At 55.4% G+C, this 19,963-nt stretch overlaps 1 protein-coding gene across 1 annotated transcript; it reads right to left on the bottom strand.

Annotated features, from left to right (window-relative positions):
• Nucleotides 1–5,230: 5,230 nt before the first annotated feature.
• Nucleotides 5,231–8,253, bottom strand: GSTP1 (glutathione S-transferase pi 1). The gene is made up of 7 exons (XM_067550760.1): nt 8,144–8,253; nt 8,013–8,051; nt 7,462–7,568; nt 6,972–7,059; nt 6,615–6,718; nt 6,295–6,402; nt 5,231–6,114 (listed from the first exon to the last, which is right to left on the bottom strand). Coding segments are annotated over exons 1-7 (636 nt in total). The 5' UTR covers nt 8,145–8,253; the 3' UTR covers nt 5,231–5,925.
• Between the last annotated feature and the right edge of the window lie 11,710 nt (nt 8,254–19,963).

Below are 19,963 nucleotides of genomic sequence, written 5' to 3'. Positions count from 1 at the left end.
TCACCTCGCCGGGGAGGGGGGGCGTGACCACTTCCGGCGCGACGGAACCGGACCGGAAGAGGCCGCCGAGCGCGGAGCGGGGCCTGCTGGGAGTGGTAGTCCGGAAGGGGGCGGGGTTCCAATGGCCACGCCCACATCACTGACGCGTCACGTGGGCTCTCTCTCTCCTCCCTCCCCCTTTCCTCCTCCACCGCCCGTCTCTGTCCCGGAAAGTCTCAGCGAGCCGGGCCCAGAGAGGGAGAGGGAGGGGGATCTGCCTCGGGCAGAGCCTCCTAGGCAGGGCCTGCCTGATGCCAGCCCAGCCAGGCCGTGTGCTCCCCTGGCCGCAGCTGGAGGGCGATGGAGCGGGCGGCCCCTGGGGGGCTGCGGAGGTGGGAGTGCAGCGAGTGCTTCCGACTGCACCTCCTGCTCCATGGGAGCTGCCTCTGTGGGGTGCAGGGGGGGCCCAATGGGGTGGGAACTGGCAGATCTGGGACCAGCCTGGCGCTAGGGCAGAACTGGCGGAGAATGATCCAGGGCTCTGGGAACATCTGCTGAGACATCAGTCCCCTCCCCACCGGCTGGCCAAGCTGTGCTAATCCCCTTCCACCATCTCCCTCCCTCCCCCCACCAGGCCAGGCCATTCTAATCTCCTACCATCCCCCCCTCATCCTCCCACTTCCTTTTGCTGCTCTCCTCCAGTGCCTGGTGTCTCTTCAGCGCCTGATTAACTAATCAGCACTGTCCTGTGTCACCAAACCCCCTATTAAATGGATTAAGAAAATTAAATGGATTAAGAAATGGCTAAGGGACTGAGCTCAGAGGAGTAGTCAATGGGAAATCATGGTTCTGGAGGGATCAGGGCTAGGCCTGAGTCTGACCCTACTTAACACTTGTGTCAATGACCTGGCAGCAAATAGAAAATCACTGCTGAAGAAAGGGATGTGCAGATGGCGGTGCCAGCAGGCGTGGTAAACAGCATAGTGGCTGGGGCCCTCAGACTGTCTGATCTACAGCTCTTGGCAAACTGGGCGCAGTCAAATAGAATGTGTTTTCACTCGGCCAAATGCAAAGTCACCTGTGCAGGAGCAAGGAATGCAGCCCACACCTCCACCCTGGAGAGCAGGGTGTCTGAAGAGGACTTAGGGAGTATCACAGGTCTTAGGCAAGTGCCCTCTCTCCGTGGATCACTAGATTGCTGCGGGTGGGATGGGATCCAACTGCGAGGTTCCCAGGTGTTTTAAGCCTGTTTTAAGCCCTTGTCTCAGTCTGGGGGTCCCTAGGCACACTCTTGGGGCACAGACCCTCTGGCTAGTACCCCTTCCTGAGAGCTGCAACTGTCCAGCAGCCCAGACCTTGGGCTCAGAGCTGACCCTTCCCTCCCCACCCCAGCACTCCACCAAAGAGGAGAGCCAGCTGGGTTCCCAGTTATGTCCCTCCAAAGGCCTGGGTATGTGAAGCAGAGAAACACACAGTTCTTTTGCCCAGAGTCTCCCCCATTACTGCCTTTTAATAGCACAATAGCCAGGCCCATGCAAGACAACAACCCTGACATGCATTTCCCTGCCTCAGCATCCTGCCCACTCAGCACATTCCTGGGCTGCGGTCAGAGCCTTCTGGGCTGGCCAGGTCCTTCTGCCCTAGAGCAGAGTTTGCCTGCTGCGATATGGAGCTTTCTCCCCCAGCTCACCTCCTCTCACGTGACTGTCTGCCCCCCTCCTTCCTCATGCCCAAACTTCCTGTGTCTCTCCCTGGGGGGTCTGTTTAATGTATCCCCCACCAACACTTGGGTCTGTTGGGTAACTTCCTACTGACCCCGGCTCAGCAAAGGAGGGAGGAAGTGTCTTCTCCCAGCAGCCCCTTAGCCTGTCTATGGGCCAGTTGGTATGAGCTGAGCATTCCCTATTGTCCCTTGGCTGGGACGCAGTTCTGCTAGCCTGGGGGGCACATACAGGAGGGTATTCGTGACACAGTGATTTCCATAGCAACAGCTTCTCAACATCATGCAGCTGGACAGACGGCCCGAAAATTATCACAGGGCCAAACTACTTGTCAGCCACTCCCAGTGCTGTGGCAAAAAGTGTTAATGCGACCCTGGGATATATAAATAGGGGCGTGGCAGTGGTTTTACCTCTGTGTCTGGCCCTGGGGAGACCGATCCTGGGATGCTGCAGCCGGTTTTGGGGGCCACGTTTTACAAAGGCTGTTGAAATTATTGGCGAAGGTGCAGAGAAGAGCCACAGAAATGATTCGAGGGCTGGAGAAAACGCCTGACAGGGAGAGACTGACCGAGCTCAATGTGTTCAGCTTCTCGAGCCCATGCCTGAGAGGTGACTTGATAACAGGGTCCACGTGCCTTCAAGGGGAGAAAACACCAGATACTGAGGGGCTCTTAGAGCTAGCACAGGAAGGCAGAGCAGGACCCAATGGCTGGGAGCTGAAGCCAGGTACATCCCAGCTAGAAAGGAGGCACTCACATCTAACAGTGCAGGTGCAATGAGACGGGGCTGTGGGAACGGATGGGGGTGGAGAGTCTCTGCACCACGACACATCCATAGTGACTATTCCCTCACTCCACCAGGTGACGGGGCACAGCAGGTCTGATGGGACCACTTGGGGAACCCCTGGCTGGGAGGTGCCATCCTATGGGTAGTGATCAATTGCTCGATGTCTAATTCGCAGCTGGTAACAAGCGGAGTGCCCCAAGGTTGGGTGCTGGGGCTGGTTCTGTTTAACATCTTCCTTAATGATCTGGAGGATGGGGTGGATTGAACCCTCAGCAAGTTTGCAGATGACACTAAGCTGGGGGGAGTGGTAGATATGCTGAAGGGTAGGGATAGGATACAGAGTGACCTAGACAAATTGGACAATGGGCGAAAAAAAAAATCTGATGAAATTCAACAAGGACAAGTGCAGAGTCCTGCACTTAGGACAGAAGAATCCCATGCACAGCTACAGACTGGGGACCGATGGGCTAGGCAGCAGTTCTGCAGAAAACTGGGGGACAAGAGGCTAGATATGAGTCAACAATGTGTCCTAATTTCCAAGAAGGCTAATGGTACATTGGGCTGTATTAGTAGGAGCATTGCCAGCAGATGGAGGGAAGTGATTATTCCCCTCTATTGGGCACTGGTGAGGCTGCATTTGGAGTATTGTGTCCAGTTTTGGGCCCCCCACTACAAATAGGATGTGGACAGATTGGAGAGAGTCCAGCACAGGCAACAAAAATGATTAGGGGCTGGAGCACAAGACTTATGAGGAGAGGCCGAAGGAACTAGGCTTGTTTAGTCTGCAGAAGAGAAGAGTGAGGGGGGATTTGAGAGCAGCCTTCAACTACCTGAAAGGGGGTTCCAGGGAGGATGGAACTAGGCTGTTTTGGTGGCAGAGGACAGAACAAGGAGCAACGGTCTCAAGTTGCAGTGGGGGAGGTCTAGGTTGGATATTAGGAAAAGCTTTTTCACTAGGAGGGTGGTGAAGCACTGGAATGGGTTACCTGGGGAGGTGGTGGAATCTCCATCCTCAGGGGTTCTTAAGGCCTGGCTTGACAAAGCCCTGGCTGGGATGGTTTAGCTGAGGTTAGTCCTGCTTTGAGCACGGGGTTGGATTAACTGACCTCTTGAGATTCCTTCCAACCCGCATCTTCTATGATCCCTGCTATGGAAATCCCTTCCCTTCTGCACTGCCCAATAGATCTGCTGATTGGGCTGTACTGATCTGGTGCCAGCCTGTCCCCGCAGGAGGCCCATTTGCATTTGAATACTGAGCTGGGTCGCATGTCTGTGCCCAGTTACAGGATGCATCAGCTCCCCCATTGCTAATGTTTCACCAATAACCCCTCCCCTAGCTCCCACCCCACCACTAACCCTTGGCATACAGCCTGGGTCAGATATGCCCAGGAGCAGCAGTGTGTGAAAGCAGAGGGGGATGGGGGGTCTGAGCGGATGAATGGGTCATTAAAGAAAGACTGATGAGGCCATCTACATCAATGGAAAATATGACAGGACAATGGGAAATCCAATCACCAGGACATAGACACTTAGCAACCAAAGCCCCAGAGGAAGGAGGATTTCTCCACCTCTCAACAAGGAGGCTGAAAGAAGGCCTGTGTGCGGTGTGAAGTGGAGGAGAAGGATGGGCTGCTGGAGGTGCTCCCCTGGGGAGTTCTACACTAGAGAGTTCTACGGACAAGTCAGCTTTTGTCAACATATCAGCAGAGGTGCACGGATAAAAAGGCTCCTGTCACCACCATAACTCCCCAGCTATGCCAACATCATAAGATCACCTCAGTGAGAGGTGTAGGGCTTATGGCGGCTTAGTTAAGGTGAGGCAGTGTCAATGTAGACACTGCGTTCCTTGCAGCTGCTGTTGGCTGTCATTCTCATCAATTGCGCCACTCCCTTAGAGTGGTGAAATTGACCCCCCAAAAAAGCTCCTGACTGCTGAGCAGCTGGTCCCTGCTCCAGGGCAGCGTCTCCTCATGAGGACGCACTCCACTGACCCAAGGAGGGCTGTGTGGACAGCAGCCACCACCGTAATTACTGCAGTGGCTGTAAGTCAACCTGTGTTAGGTCAACTTACTTTTCTAGTGTAGACAAGGCCTAAGGAAGGAAGTCAAAGACTGACACAGAGGCTGAAATGGAGTTTGCGCTAGGCCAGGGGCAGGTTCAGTACGTGGGGCGCAGAGTTAGGGGCAGGCTTGGCTTAGCCGGTGAACGGTAGCTTAACCAGAATGGATGCTGCTTTAAGCCTCATTTCTCTCTGCTCCCCCAAGGCCGGCCTGGGCTGTGGAACAGGCAATTCATCAACATGCCTGCTGCTTGTCCCTGCAAACATGGGCTGGGGGGCCAGAATCCTCAAAGAGCTGGGCAGAGCAGGAGGCTGGAGCCCACAGGCTCCTCCTCAGAGGCAGTGCAACCACAGGGAACCTTTGGGGGAACCTTTGGGGGTGGCTGGCAGACTGAAGGGCTCTTTGAAGGATGTGTTCCAAGTTGGGAGTGTAGCACCCATCCTGTGAGTCAATCAGTCTCACCCACACACCCCCCCTCCCCCAAGGCATCTCCCATCTGCTCGAGGCATGCCTGGATTCTGTCCTCAGAAGGTGGCTGGGTTCAGTGGGTTAGAGCAGGGGGCTGGGATCCAGGACTCCTGCGTTCTGCCCTTTCCCACAATACGGATAGCTGTGCTGGCCCAGCTGGGCAGTGGCTGACCAGCGGTCAGTGTTGCCATTAATGGCCGGGACTTCTCACCACAGTTGCCTTGTGGGGGCCAGGTTCACGAGAATAAGGAGGAGCTTCTCCCTGGAGCATGGGCATCCTGCCCAGAGCCACAACAGGGCTGGCAGCAGGGACCAGGGAGAGGCAGGCGAATGACCTCTTCAGTTCAGCTGGATTTTATGGGCTGACGACCTGCTGGAGCAGCCCCAGCTCCCGCTAGCACCTGCAGGGGGTGACCTGCCCCAGGGTGTGCTTCCTTCCCCGCACCCCCACCTGTCAAAGATCCCCATGGGAGTGAGTTTGCCAGGCCTCTCCCTGAGTCCTCAGGGCTAGTGTCTCCGTGCTTGTGGGCACAAATCTGGTGGTACAGCCTGCCCCTTGCAGAGCCTGGCCTGATGGAACAGGGCAGGTTATGGGCACCAACCCCCACGCTCTGCTCAGGGCCCCCCACACTCTGCTCCTGTCTGTCCCCCCCCCCCATGCCCAGCTGCAGGGGACAGCAGCAATTGCAGCACCGCAAGGCCCAGCTCCCAGACTGGCCTTTGAGCCGTGGACAGCCTGGAGGAGGGACGCCTGCTGAAACCACACAGAGCTGCATCAGGGACTGGAAACAGGTTTCCTCTCTCATGCATTAAGCACCAGCTCCCCACGCCCCACATCACAACACAGCAGGGGCTTGTCTGATAGCTGTTTATTGTGCCATGGGGGCGCCCCCTCCATCCATCCACAGAGGTCACTGCTTGCCATTGCCATTGATGGGCCTCTCGTGGTGGGCAGGCGACTCCAGATAGGCACGCAAGCGGGGCCGGGCGCTCACCCGCTCCACGTAGGCGGCCAGCAGAGGGCAGGAGGCCAGGCAGCCAGGTGCCAGCACCAGGTGGTTCCGCACCAGCTCCACCAAGTTATAGTCTGCAAAAGAGATCTGGGGAGAGGGGGGTGGAGTCAGCACAAGGCCACGCCCCCAAGCAGCTGATGAGACCCACCTGTTTTGGAGGCAGGCAGGGACAGGGAGACCCTGGCCTCCTGGGGAGGAGGAGGTCTGACAGAGGGGTCACCCCAGCCACTTTGAGGGACACAATAGGGGAGAATCCCTCACACTCACCTGATCTCCGATGATGAAGGCCTGGCCGGCATGGTTCCGGGACAGCAGCGTCTCAAAGGGGCGCAGATGCCCTGGCAGTGCTTCGACGTAGGCTGCTTTACCGCTCTCCTGTGGGAGACAGGGTCAGAGCCTAACCACTCCCACAAGAACCCACCTCCAGCAGTGGCCCTACCCCCTCACCCCCCATCCCAGCACCAGAGTCACCCCTGCCCTCACCGCAACAAGTGCTTCCAAGTGCCAGAGCAAACCAACTCCCAAACCACCCTGACCAGCCCTCTCCCCCAGCACCCAGGCCACCCCCGGCCTCTGCCTTGGCTCACGTAATTCTGGTAGATGAGCTGGGCGTATTTGAGGCGCAGATCTTCCACCCCGTCATTCACCATGTCCAGCAACGCCGCCTCCCGCTGGTCCTTCCCGTATAGCCCTGCCAGAGCGAGAGCCTCCATCAGTATGGGGCGACCCACCCCCCACACCTACCCTCTACACCCCACCCTGCTGCCCTCCCCCACAACCCTCTCCCACACAGACCCCCACTCCCAGCCCCCCAGCCCTGGCCTCCCCCAGCTCCTTCCCATACAGCTCTGCCAGAGAAGAGTTGCTGCCAGCGCAGGGAGATGCCCCGTACACCCAGTTCCCTCCTCCCCGCCAGCTGCCCAGCCCCACCCCCGCAGCCCTACCGTAGGTCCTGGCCAGGTGCCGCAGGATGGCGTTGGACTGGTACAGGGTTAAGTCTCCATCCTGAAACTTGGGCAGCTGCCCAAAGACCTGCAGGGAGCATGAGGTATGAGGTGACAGGTCATAAGGCCCCAGACTGGGCCAGCAGGGCAGGGTGAGGCTGTGGGACTCCCCAGGGATATGGGGCAGAGCAGCCCCTCAGTGAGGTAACAGCAAGATGGACCAGAGAGCTATTGGGGAGGGGACTCTGAACCAGTGCTCCCACCCCCTGGTGGGTCCCTCCACCCTCCCGACCCCCACCCATGGGTCATGCTCCCCACCTCCCCCAAGGGTTCTCCCTCCCTACGCCCCATGGGGTCACGCTCCTCCCCTCCCCCACGGGTTCCCCCCTCCCGCACTGCCCTCAGGGACCCCTTCCCACCATCCTAGTGCTGAGCGGGGGAGGGGGGGGGGGAGGATCAGCGTCAGCTGCTCCCCGGGGGTTTCACTCACACAGGATTTCTTGAGCTCTCCCTTCTGCCACAGCTCCATGGTCACCACATCCTCCTTCCACTCCTGCCCCTGGTCAGTCAGCAGCATCCGCACGGCCTCGCAGCGCCCTGCGTGACGGGTGGGACAGGCAGCCCCCTTATTTGTTCGCTGCCCCCTGGCACGGACAGACCCCCCCCAGCACCCCAGGGCATGGGCAGCCCCACCCCTCTCAACACCCAGCCTCCCGCAGGCACAGACACCCCCACCCATCCAGCCCTCCCCCCTCTGTCCAGGGCTCCACCTCACCCCCCCATCCGCACAGGTAGTCCCACCCTCTCGCTGTCCAGGCCCTGGCCCCAGCAGCCCCTTGCCGCCACCAGGGCTACTCACTGCACCCAGGACACCAAGAGAACTAGAGGGGACAGGCGGTGTTGGGGGGGTCCAGGGCTGGGATCGCAGAGGCTACAGGTCGGGACTGAGGAGCACCGGCAAAGCCGGGGGGGGGGGGAGCCGGGGGCTGCAGATCAGCATCCAGGGACACCCCCGGCTGGCTGGGTTCCTCCCTCACTCACCGCGCACGGGGAAGTAGGTGATGGTGAAGGGTCCAGGCACTGCGGAGAGAAGGAGACAGCAGAGTTAGTGACCTGGGGCGCTGGGATGGTGGGGGGGGAGGGCGCCGGACGCCAGGGTTCCTTAGACTCACTCTTGGTCTCTCTGCAGCTGCGGAACCGGATGGATCTTATTCTCGCTCTCTGTTAGAGCCAGGAAAGTGCTGAGTCACCCGCCTCCCCCTGCTCCTTAAATGCACAAGGACAGGCACCGCCTCCCCCAAGCGCCCCCCCCCCCTCCGTCAGTGGGGCGGAATTCACCCCTGGGGCTGGGCTGGGGCTGGGCAGCTCCTAACCCACTTCCCGGGGGAGGGCCTGTGTTTTCTTGTACGAAGCACCAGGCAGCCCAATGCCTGCCTGTGATATCCAGAGCTGCTAAGGAGACCTGGGTCAGTGAAACATTTTACATACCCTAGCTCCAAAAGCTATAGGGTCAGACATGTTCTTAGTGTGTAAAAGAGTCCTTAGCCTGTGTACCAAGTAATCCCTGAAAATATTAATAGTGGTCAGTAGCTTCAGCAATCACAGCTCACAGTGTTTCTGGAACAGGATTTCCTGTTTGCATTGGGACATTGGTTTTTAATTCTAAATCTTTGGGTTTTTTGTTGAGTTTTTTCCCATTTTTTTTATACACAGGTTTATTCTTTGGGATGGTATGATATCCAGGCTGACTGATCTCCTGGTTTGGTATAAAAACTTCTCCAGTTTCCTTTGATCCACCAATGGGGTTCGCCTCTGTCAACTGTTATTTTGCGTCTCTATCCAGCACCCTCGTGCTTTTTGAAATGTCACCGCTTGTGTGCAGAACTTGGTTCCCAAATATTCACCACAGGCCAGATTTATAAAGCACCTCGATGCTTTTGAAAACCCCACTAGTTGCCTAAACACCTTTAGAAATCCAGCCCTAAGAGCACTATACTATCTTGTTTGAAATCATTCTCAAAGGCAAATTTCTACTGTAATTTTTACTAAATATAGGTATACAACCCCAAGTTAGATTGACAGCCAGAGGTATTCAGAAATCATGAGTTATACATGACATTGAAATAAACAAATGCATTCTGTGCTCTTTTAATTTGCCTTTTTGTTTCTGAGCCTTTAGCATGCACCAGAGGGTTATACTTTTGCTGTTATATCTCCCAAAGAATCCATATCCCTAAAATTATTGTACATTCCTAAAACATTCAGTACCATTTTGGACTTTCAGTGACATGTGATTTCCTCCTCTCCACACACTTTGTAACTGAAAATTTATTTCAAATCCTATTTGGGTAGGTAATCCCCATCCTGCAAACGCTGAAGTACAGACTTCACTCTTCTGTTACTTCATTTGTTGCATACACATAGATGTGTTTTTTTCTACTGAATTGTTTATGCTTCTAACTGCATATTTCCATAGCCTTTTATGTATGCTGCATATTTTATTATGATACATTTCAACATGATACCTGATGTTCTTATTCTGACAAGTTTCCTTTTTTGTACTGCCAAAATCAAGGATTTAAAAATATATATATATATATATTCTGTGGCTCCTTTGTATTGGCTGGGCAGTGGGCATAAATGCTGCCTTCACCCAGTTTGTCTTTTGGTGAAACTACCGTGCTTTGTCTCCACTATATTTTTACAGTGGGGCAGCTAATGCATGTTGTAGTTATTATTCAGAACTTGATTACTCTGATACAGATTGTGTAGCTAATGCTGCTCTGTGGCCATCAGAGTATAACCGGATATATCCCTGTGTTCACACCCCACATATGATTGTAATAATCTCTGTACAAAGTATGCCTGATGAGGTATCATTTGAAAACTCAATCTGCTGACCAGCATTGTCCTGATAAAATAGGCGTGACAACATTGCATGTGAAGTTATAAGATTTGCCCCTATGTGTGGTATTAACACATGCTCCAAACCCCACTGCCCTGCTTGAACAGAAGATGGCAAACAGGTGTGTCCTAAACAAAGGACTGTGTGTTTGCCTTTATTTGCATTAAACAGTAAACAGAGTCACCAGGCAGGAACAGAAACAAAGTTGAAACGGGTGAAAAAAAAAAAAAAAAAAACCCCAGCAGGGAACATCCTTCCACATAGACTCTTTGTCTGTTGGTTCTCAACTGGAAATGTTTTTCAAGAGTGAGACTGGAACTATAAAAAGAAGGGGCAAACACCCCAAGACTGCCCCCACCAACCCCACTTCATTTGCTGCACCTGAGAAGACAAAAGGAAAAAGCCATTGGACTTTTGGGGCAAGGTCTTGACCTGAAAGTTTGGTCAATAATCTGCTGGAGCATGTGGTGAGAAAGTTTGCTTTGCAACTAAGGTAATTTCTTAAGTGGACACTAGGAAGATTTTATCTTTATTTTTTTCTTGTAAGCATTTCTGACTTTTATACATCATTACTTGTACTCACTTAAACTTGTTTTACTGTTTTATCTAATCCAGTATGTTTTAAATTGCAGTCTCTGGGTAACAATTTAAGGTAGTAAACTAGCATAATATTCTTTCAAAGTAGTGATTCTCAACCTAGTCACCATTGTGGGCTGCATATGCAGTTCTCTCTGTGGTTTGTGAGCCACATCCACACAATGTATATATACTGCCTGTATGGCCCTGAGGATGTCACATGGGCCACAGCTGTGTGCTGATTGGGCTGCAAGCCATGGGTTGAGAATCATTGCTTTAAAAGAATAATGGACTTAATATATTTGTACTGTCCAAAAGAGTGCAGGGCAGCACAGGACATACATTTTTGGGGGAAGATCCCGACTGAAGGTGTGTTGGGGCCACCCTGCAGTATAACAGGCTGATGAGAGACAGGGTGGAGCTGGCAGGCTGCAGTTACACACAGACACTCAGGGTGTGGCTTGCATGCTGGAAGGCTGGTTGTGAGGGGCCCAGGTGGGAGCTACTTCAGCAAGGCATTGTAAGTCACCCAAGGATGCAAGGCTGGAGTGATGTTACCCAAATAACAAATATCACAGGATCTTTTTAGGGGATAAGGCAACAAGCCACATTTATTGTGAACACAGAAACTTGGTAAATAGTATTAAAGAAAAGAAAAGTATCAACACTGTAATAACATTAATATTGTGCTTTACTTAGTGAAATAACATTAATAATAATGTAAACACTAGGAAAACAGTATTAATGCTATATTAATACTACAATTAGAGACATGTTTCAACTGATGCTTTCATTCACACACACTGACAGGCATACACAGACAGGGAGACAGACAAACATACGTAGGGATCTTCCAGATGTCATAGTTACCAGCTTCTTGGTGCTCATGATAGTCACTGGCCTGGTGACTAGAGCATGAGGATGAGGAGCAAGGTTCTGCCGATGCGCATGGGTACTCCTGGCTGATGTGATGTTGTAGACCTGAACCTCCAGCCTTCATCTTCTTGTCCCATTTTATAGGGAAAGGACCCCATGTAAATCTATGGGTTTTGCATTGTCATGCTGCAACTGCATTCTTGGTGTGATCCTTAATCACCCACATTGTTGCAAGCCGGATCAGATTTTGTCCTTTGAAATGTGCTAGCTCCAGAGTTATCAGGGTGGGTTCCTCTTCGGCCATTTGATCATCTTTGCTCCTTTCTTCTTCCCTCAAGCATTTTAGGTGAGGCTGGTGTTTTTTTCATGTCTGTTTGATATCCCTCACTCAGACCAATTGTTCCATCACTCTTTCTATCTACACTCAACTCAATTGCTCAGCCATTCACATTTCAGTCACTCAGGGCTAACTCCTAGCTGAAGAACTTACATATTATTCTTAATGTTATTTCATTTTTGACAGTGTCTTTCACAATTAGATAGATACATTACATTGCACAGTGTGGCTTTTGTACTTAGAATAGGGATTTTTACAAATATATTGGAAGCAGGTAAAATTAACAGATAAACTGGCCAGTGGACATTGTATAATTTTAAGATTGTTTTTAAATGTCTGTACTAAGTACAGACAGACTTGAATTAGTATTTAAAAAGGGTAGAACAGTAAGAGTCAGTCTGGGGTTTTAGCTTTTGATTCAGACTGATGTGCCTTTTGGTGGTGGGGGGTGTGTGTGTGTGTGTTTGTGGCTCTGTTCTTACATATATTTCAAAATCAAGATTTTGGCAAACAGTGACACAGGCCCCCCCCCGGTCTGAACTGTACCCTGGCATGTCACATGGAAGCATTTGCGTCTGAATGTTTGCAGCCCCCCATTTGTGTGGATGTCACGGAAAACCAGTGAAAACATTTTAAACCGAAGGAATTAACTGAGGCCTTTGTCTCCCCAATTTCCCTTATTCAGAGCTTGTCTAGACGGTGTGACGCTAAACACTGCATACATTTCCATGCCTTAAACCCCTGTGTAGATGCTCTCTTTCAGACTTGGCTTTAGTTTTGACAACAGGAGTCAGGGACAGCCATAGAAGATTGCAGGAATCTTCTCCCAAGCACTGTTAATCATCAGGCCTTTGACTTGCCTTGAAGATTTTAAGAAATTTGGATAGGTCAGGTGTGTTCCCCATTTGACTCTTCAAGTCCAAGGAGAAGGCAGGGAGTCATGGAGCCCTCATCTTAACTTTCCTGAGTGTTACCCCATGCAGAAAAGCCTGTGCAATATTGCACAGGCATCAATTCTGGCCTGACAAAATTTCAATAAATGATTTAAGGTTAAAATTATAGGTGATCTTGCTCCTTCTTTCTGTCCTGCACTGATCAGGACATCTTCCATGAGCAGGAGAATGACAGTCCGAAAAAGTCATGGTAGATCCTGCTGATCCCTCTGAAAGCAATGCATACAAAGTGGTGGCCCTCTTGTCCCATTAGAATTAACGAGTTGGTCCATCTTTTTGGTGCTTTAACTCCCTGAGCGCAGCCTCTACCTGCTGGCTAACCGCATGTGATATAAATTTACAGTGTGCACCCAGGAAAACGTAACCTACAAACACAGTGTTTGTTGCGTTTACACCTTCCTTACCTTACATTGGTAATATTAGTGAGTCTGTAGGTGTGATCTCCACAAAGATGTCAGGACACAATCTGATAGGCTGCAACGGAAATATCGCCACCTCCCTTCAACTACCATGATGCTATGTCTCAGCGCACATGCAGAGGGCAGGGCTGATCACCAGGCCCAGAAACGCCCAGAGACCGGAGGGTGGCACTTACTAGATGTGCCCTGGATTTGTTTCTGAACCTGTATAGGATGTCGTCCAGCCCAGCTCGCTCAGCACCTACGTTTTCAGAGTAAAAGTTCCTAAGATGCCCAAGTTTCTGCCTCTGAGCATGGATGCTGCTGCCTTACTCTAGGCATCTGGATGGCAATATCCCACCTAGCCCCGTAGCATTCATGAACCAGGGAAGATGGGCGGGGAGGGGAGGGACCAACACTTACCTAGTGAGTGGAGCCCAATCCAGTAGGCGTGCTCAGAGGCTGCACACTGGATCAAGTCCCATTCAAAATCTGGCTGGAGGAGGAGGAGGAGATAAGTCACCACCCACCTTATAACTTCCAGCCCAGTGCAGTGAGCCCTTGGCTGGGATGTGGGAGACAGCCCTGTTCAAATCCTATCTCCCAAAGCCCACGTGAGTGCTCTGACCACTGGGCTAGAAGTTACAAAGCAGGCACCACCGCTTCCCTCTCGCTGTTCTGTGGGGAACTAGGCCCCTGCCTAGCTCATCCTCAGCTGCTTCTTGTGAGACACATAAGCCCCCTGACTCCATGAGAGGGCTTCCCATTGGCGGATTGCCAGGCAGAGCCAGGTGCCTACCTCCGGCAGAGACTTAAGCACAGAATTTGTGGGGAAGGGAGGGAGGGGCACAGAGCTTAGCATACACCCCTCTGTTCAGCATCCGCTGTTGGCTGAGTTAGGCAGCTCCCCACCTACCATGCTGGCTTTTGTGGGTCCCACTCTCCCCCCATTCATTGCACAGGGAGCCCGGGCACCTCACTCAGGATCTGTGAATCACAGGGCATCCTTATGACCTTCTCGGTGCCTAAACACTACTGACACTGAGCGTTCAGTGCCGAAGTCCCCGTGTGACTCTAGCCCTCAGGCCTTCTCCTCAGTACTAAAAGAGGCAATCGTTGTCTTGTTTAACTTGGGGTAACTGAGGTGCAGGAGCTATTGTGAGCTAACAACACAGAGAGGACAAGGCACTTACTTCCATTTTAGCAGTGAGGAAAAGGCCTGAGAAAACGTCTCTGGAATCAGACCGGGAGGGGCACACGCACATATGTGTGTGCCAAATTATGGACGTGAAAAGCTGGTTTTCAAAGCTGATCTGCCTGTGTAACAATGACAATGAGGGACGGGGGCAGGGGCTGTGTAAGGAGCAACGGTGGATTTTCCACCTAACAGCTTGTGTTTAAAAGTTATTCATCAGTATGTCAAATACTGATTGCAACGCTTCACGCCAGTTACAGTGTTTGGTTACCTTAGAAACTGCATGGCCGATAGCAAACAAACAGTTAATCCCCAGTGGAGAGACCTAATAAAGGACAAACACCTTCAGCCAGGGTTTTACAGATAGCAGCCCTGCGGAGTGACTTTGTAGAAGGCTTCTCCAAATTACAGCAATACCAGTCTTTATTTGGGTCAAAGTTTAAACTAGAGATTTCACAATGGTAGCAAATGGTGTGTGCAGTGCCCCCAACCACCACAACAGGCGACCCCCGGACCAGGAGATGGGGAAAGGTGAAGGCAACAAATGGTGACAGGGCATCTAAAATCGATGCTAGACAGTCAGTCAGTCACGGCTAGGGGTGGCAGATTGTGGCGGTAGCACTTTCTAACATTACACCCCCAGCCAGGGCCTTGCACTGTGGATGGGCTGGTCCTTGCGTCCATGACTCGCATCTGCCCCACCTTGCAACATGGCTCGCTCTGCACCCTGGCCCTTCCCCCCACTGCGTCAGGCTGGGCACGGTGCCCCCACCCACCTTTGCTCCATTCTGGGTCATGCCCGGGATCAGTGGCCACTCCCTCCAGTTTGCTTGACACTGGGCTTGCTGCCACCCACCTGGTCCCTCTCTCCACCAGGTGATGCAGGGCTCACTGCCTCTCCCACTCCCCTGGCCACTCCCCATTCCCCGGGGGGCAGGGCCGAGGGGCAAGGTACATTTGATTTATTTCCTGGCCCAGTTTATTCCCTGGAGGGAATTTCTGCCATTACCTTGCGTGATTTTATATTTCCCCCCATGCACAGAACCAGCACTCTGCTAGCAAGTCAGCGCACCTCTGTGACGAAGAGGATCTGTTCTGTCCTATTTTTATGATGCCAATGTGTGCCTTGGTTTCCCCCTACACCTTTCGTAGCTCCCGGGAGTGGGCGGTGGGGATTAGATCTGCTCTAAGGTGGGCTGGGTGGGTGTCATCTCTCTGTCTGGGCCATTACAGGACAGGCTGAATCCAAGCCAAGTGGACAGAGGGGGCCAGCAAGACAAAGAGGAACCAAAGTGAAACGGGAAAAGGTGTCAGGTGGTGGGGGGAAGGGCAGGACCACGCGGGTGTGTGTGTGGCAGGGGGAGGCACAGAGAGGCCTGGGACCCCTGTGGCTTCACCTCAGCTTCTCTGAAGGAAGAGCACTGACCCCCAGCCTCCTGGTGCGGCCTTTTGTTCCCACACACTGAATTGAGGGGCTCCCCTCCCCCAGCTCGGGAGTGTGTGTGTGTGTGTGTGTGATGTCTTCAAGTAGCAGAAGGGGCGGGATCCCCCTCTCCTTCCTGGCTGCAGTTACCTTGGTCACTCCCCTGGGCCGCCTCCCTGGTATTAGTTTCCACACCCTGGGAGGTGACCTGATTCCTCCCAGATGGGGGATGTGGTGTATACCCCTCCTTCGCAGCCACCCCACATGCACTGCAGCTAAAGCAGCAGCCTTTTGCAGGGCGAGGAGCCTCTGGGTCACCCCTTCTGCTTTCACTGTCCCCAAGCAACCAGATGGCTTGTCTGATGCCAGCCTTGCTATCTATACCCAAACTCCTGGGCTGGAGAGAGAAAGAGCTTTTCTCCGGGGGCCTGCCCCCACACTTCACAGCCGAGCCACATCTGATGGGTTGGGGAGGGCTGGAGGGGGCAGGAAGAGGTTGGGGGGCTGGAGTGGGTTGGGGGGGGGGGGGGGGGGGGGGGGGGGGGGGGGGGGGGGGGGGGGCCTGTGGGTGTCTGAGTGAGGGTTGTGTGAGGGATGGAGGGGGTGGGGGTGGCCAGTGTGGGAGCTGGGTGAGCATGAGATGGTTGGGGGGCTGAGGGAGGGCTTGGGAGGCTGGCAGGGGGCCTATGCAGGCCACGGGGAAGGGAGGGGGAGGGGGAAGGGGGTCAGTGCGGATGGCAGGGTAAGTAGGAGTGTGTGGGGGAGCTGGTTGAAGGATGTGGGGGGTTGTAGGGTTGTACTGGGCGAGCCGGGAGGAGAGCTCTGGTGGGGAGTGAGCTGTAGGGGAAACTTGGGGGGCAGGCAGCGGGAGATCTGGTGGCAGAATGAACTGCAGGAGCTATCCAGGGATCTAGCAACAGAGGGCTGGGGGCAGAGCTAAAGGGGGAAGAGGCTGGGGGAGCTGTGGGGCCTGGGCTGAGGGCGGGGAGTGTGTGGGAGGCTGTGGGGGGAGCAGACTTTGGGCAGGGAGCCGCTGGGGGGGAGGAGCTGGGCTGGTGCCCAGTGTCTCTGGTTTCACGGTGCTGTGCAGGTGGAATCTAGTTACACACACAAGGAAGCTGGCTGGGACTGCGCTGGTCTCACAACCCCATCCGCAGCCAAGGACCCTCTGCCTCCATAGCCCCCTCCCTGCAGCTAGCCCCCTCCCTGCAGCTAGCCCCCCAGCCAGCCCCACAAGAAGGGCCACACCTCGGCCACCTCTCAACTGATAAACCCCACCACCATCCCCACCCCCACGGCCAGACCCCTGCACCACCCCTCCAAACCCTACCCCCTCCGCTGCTCTCCCCTCAGCCAGTGCTTCTGCCCCGCTCTCCACAGCACCCCCTGCTGGGAGTGGCTGGGGCAGGAGTAGCCGGGAGCTCCCCACCCCGCCAGCCAGTGCTCCTGCTAGGGTGACCAGACAGCAAGTGTGAAAAATCGGGATGGGGCAGAGGTTAACGGGTGCCTATATAAGACAAAGCCCCGAATATTGGGACTGTTCCTATAAAATTGGGACACCTGGTCACCCTATCTCCTGCCCCCACAACCCTACAGCGCCCCCTGCTGGAAGAGGCTGGGACTAGAGTAGCCAGGAGCTCGCCCCATACCCTGTGCTTCTGCCCCCCTCCCCACAACACCCCCTGCTGGGAAAGGCCGGGTGCTGTTGTCAGGATGCCCCACTCTCACCATCCCCTTGGCAGCCCCAGGCGCTCTCCGGTTTCGGGCCGCACGGGTAGATTTACCTGGCGGAGAAGGGGCCGGGTCGCATGTCTGACCCCTTAGATCCGATTTCCCCCTCCGCCCCCCTGCAATCTCACTCCCGGCAATGAGGGAACCTGATTCGGAGAGGCAGCGGGAAGGGGACCGGAGCAAAGGCGGGGGGCTGGACTGTGGTGCCAGCTGGAGCCTGCCCCTCTGGGAGCCTGCGCTGGAGTCGCAGAGGGAAGGGAGCTGGGGGCTGCCTGGCACGGCCAGGGGGAGCGCGCCCGAGTGGGAGGGAGCACGGTAGGCAGAGGGAAGGACGGAGAGAGCGAAGGAGTGCGGCAGGGGGAGGAAGAGGAGAGAAGGAGGAAGCACAGTAGAAGAGGAGGGAACGCGGCAGCGGTGGGAGACGAGGAGGAAAGGAGGGAGGAAGAAGAGGAGGAGGAGGGAGCTCAGTTCTCCCTGGCATGTTCTTTTTCCTCCGTGAGACGCAGCGCCTGAGCGGCGAGGTGCCCGAACCCCGGGTCCCCCGCCTGGCCCCCCGCCTGGCCCCCCGGGGAAACTCCCAGCGGGCAGCCAGCAGACAGGGCTCACGCAAGAGGGGGGGCCGCCCCCAGCAGGGGGAGAAGCAGCCAGGCCCTGCAGGGCACATGGGTTTGGGGGCCGCGCCCTGCCGGGGCCCGCATGGAGCCTGCAGCCCAGAGGGGGCATCATTGGGCAAGACCAGCGCATCCCCTGTGGAGGGGCCCCAGGGTGCCGAGGACCTGGTGCCCATGCTCAGCTCCATCTTTGGGCAGGTGACTGGACAGGGAGGGGTGGGATTGGGGGGTAGGGCAGGGGAGGAGGTGGGATTGGGGGGCCGTGGGAAAGATGGGGTGGTGGAGAGGGGTGGCAGGGATGGGGGGGAATGTTTGGGGCAGGGGGTGGGGTTCCCTGGGATGGTATCTCAGAAATGCTCCCAGCCAGTCCCTGCCCGGCTGGAGTTACCCCGAGCCAGCCATGCAGTGTCAGGCTGCCCTGTGGTGCTTCCTGCAGGCAGCATGGCCAGGCTGCGGCGGTGCAGGGGAAAGGTCCGGGAGCCTGCGGGTGAGGTGGGCCGGGCCGCGGTGGGCGATGCTCTCTGGCCCTGCCGCTGGGGAGGGCCAGGCTGGGCTGTGCTCTCAGGGCTGGGGGTTGTCTCTCTGCCCTTCCCCAGGGTGCCCCTTTGGCGGGCTCTGGGCCCCAGCACCTGCACAAGTGCCTTGCAATGTCCCCGGCATCGCAGTCAGGCCAGCTTAGCCCCAACCTCCCCTTGGTGCAGCAGCCACGTGGGAGCTGGGTGACACCACAGGCTGGAGCCACAGCAACTGGAGCCACAGCAGACTGGCAGCCGGGCCGTAGGGTGGGACCTGCCGGCACCGTCATGGATCCACAGCCTCTGCACTGTGCCCCAGCCTGGGAGTGACCCCTGTGGTAGGCCAAGCCCCCCAGAGATCCACAGGGGCAGACCCGTGGCCTCCACAGCACTGACACTGGGGCTGAGGGTGCCAGCCTCTCTCTCTCTCTCTCTCCGTGGCTTCTGCAGCAAATGCAGCTGAGCCAGACCCCTGCGGGAAGCTTGTACCGGGCCCTTGCCAAGGTGATGCCCCCTCTGTGCGTTTGCAGAGACACCGGCCGTCTCTGATAAAAGCTGTTGCTACATGGAAAACAAGGCAAGCCGCGCTGCAGTGTGAGGGGAGCGGTTTCCCAGGGGCAGAGTCCTTGAGCGGCCTCTGCCATGGGAACAGGCCCAGGGCGTTTGTCCCAGGGCGGTCTGCAAAGCAGGCAGAGAGCAGCACTGGCGACTCCAGCAGCAGGGAAGGAGAAGCAGCCCCTGCTGCTCTCTTCCTCCCTATGCTGCAGGGACACACGGTGAGTGTGTGCTGCTTCCTCACTGTGGGGCGTCCTGCCTGAGGCCTTGCTCACCCCTACTGGCCTGGGGGGCAGAGCCTGCAGCTGGATGGGTCCCCTTGGAACATGTAGCTGTTGCTAAATGGAAGACGGAAATCGGGGGGGGCATGACCCCACGTCCCCCCTCCTGCATCACCTCTGATCTGTCCCTGCCCCCCCCATGCCATCACGAGGGACATTGTGCAGGGCTTGGGGTGACACCGCCCAGCCCGGGTAGAGATTTGTAAATCCTTAGCAATTGTCACTGGAGATTAGGGCCGTGTGCCAGCGGGGAGAGCAGGGCGCCTTTGGCAGGCACCCAAATGGCAGCAGGCAGGCCAGCCAACCTTGAGAGAGCAAGAGGGGCCGTGAGCCCCTAGGGTGCAAGGCGGTGGGGAGGGCGGGTGCTGTGGGGAACAGCTGGGGCTGTCCCTGTGTCCGGAGCGGCGTGACTGAGCGGGGAGTAATCCCAGGATTAGGTGTGTGTGTGTGTGTGTGAGAGAGCCCCCCCCCCAGCGCCCTGCATATCCAGAGATATTCAATAAAAACCTCAAATCCCCACGCAGCCACCAGCCCCTGTTACTATAAAAAACTCGGCCCAGCTCTGGCCAGAGCACCAGGCACAGCGCCAGCCCCGCACAGGCATGCTCTCTGGCACGGGCGGGGGGCCCGCACGCC

This window comes from Emydura macquarii, unplaced genomic scaffold (genome assembly GCF_026122565.2).
Source record: "Emydura macquarii macquarii isolate MOO-44397 ecotype Brisbane River unplaced genomic scaffold, CSIRO-AGI_Emac_v2 contig_1305, whole genome shotgun sequence".
Classification (NCBI taxonomy): Eukaryota; Metazoa; Chordata; order Testudines; family Chelidae; genus Emydura; species Emydura macquarii.
Note: the sequence above shows the minus strand (reverse complement) of the source record. Positions and strands in the feature narration are given on the sequence as shown.

Excerpts from the sequence above, each read along its gene's own strand:
- GSTP1 (XM_067550760.1), bottom strand. Across the intron at positions 7,569-8,012 it reads CACCTACTTCCCCGTGCGCG|GGCGCTGCGAGGCCGTGCGG; the intron begins GTGAGTGAGGGA and ends CCCGTCACGCAG. Across the intron at positions 6,719-6,971 it reads GCACCTGGCCAGGACCTACG|GGCTATACGGGAAGGACCAG; the intron begins GTAGGGCTGCGG and ends TCGCTCTGGCAG.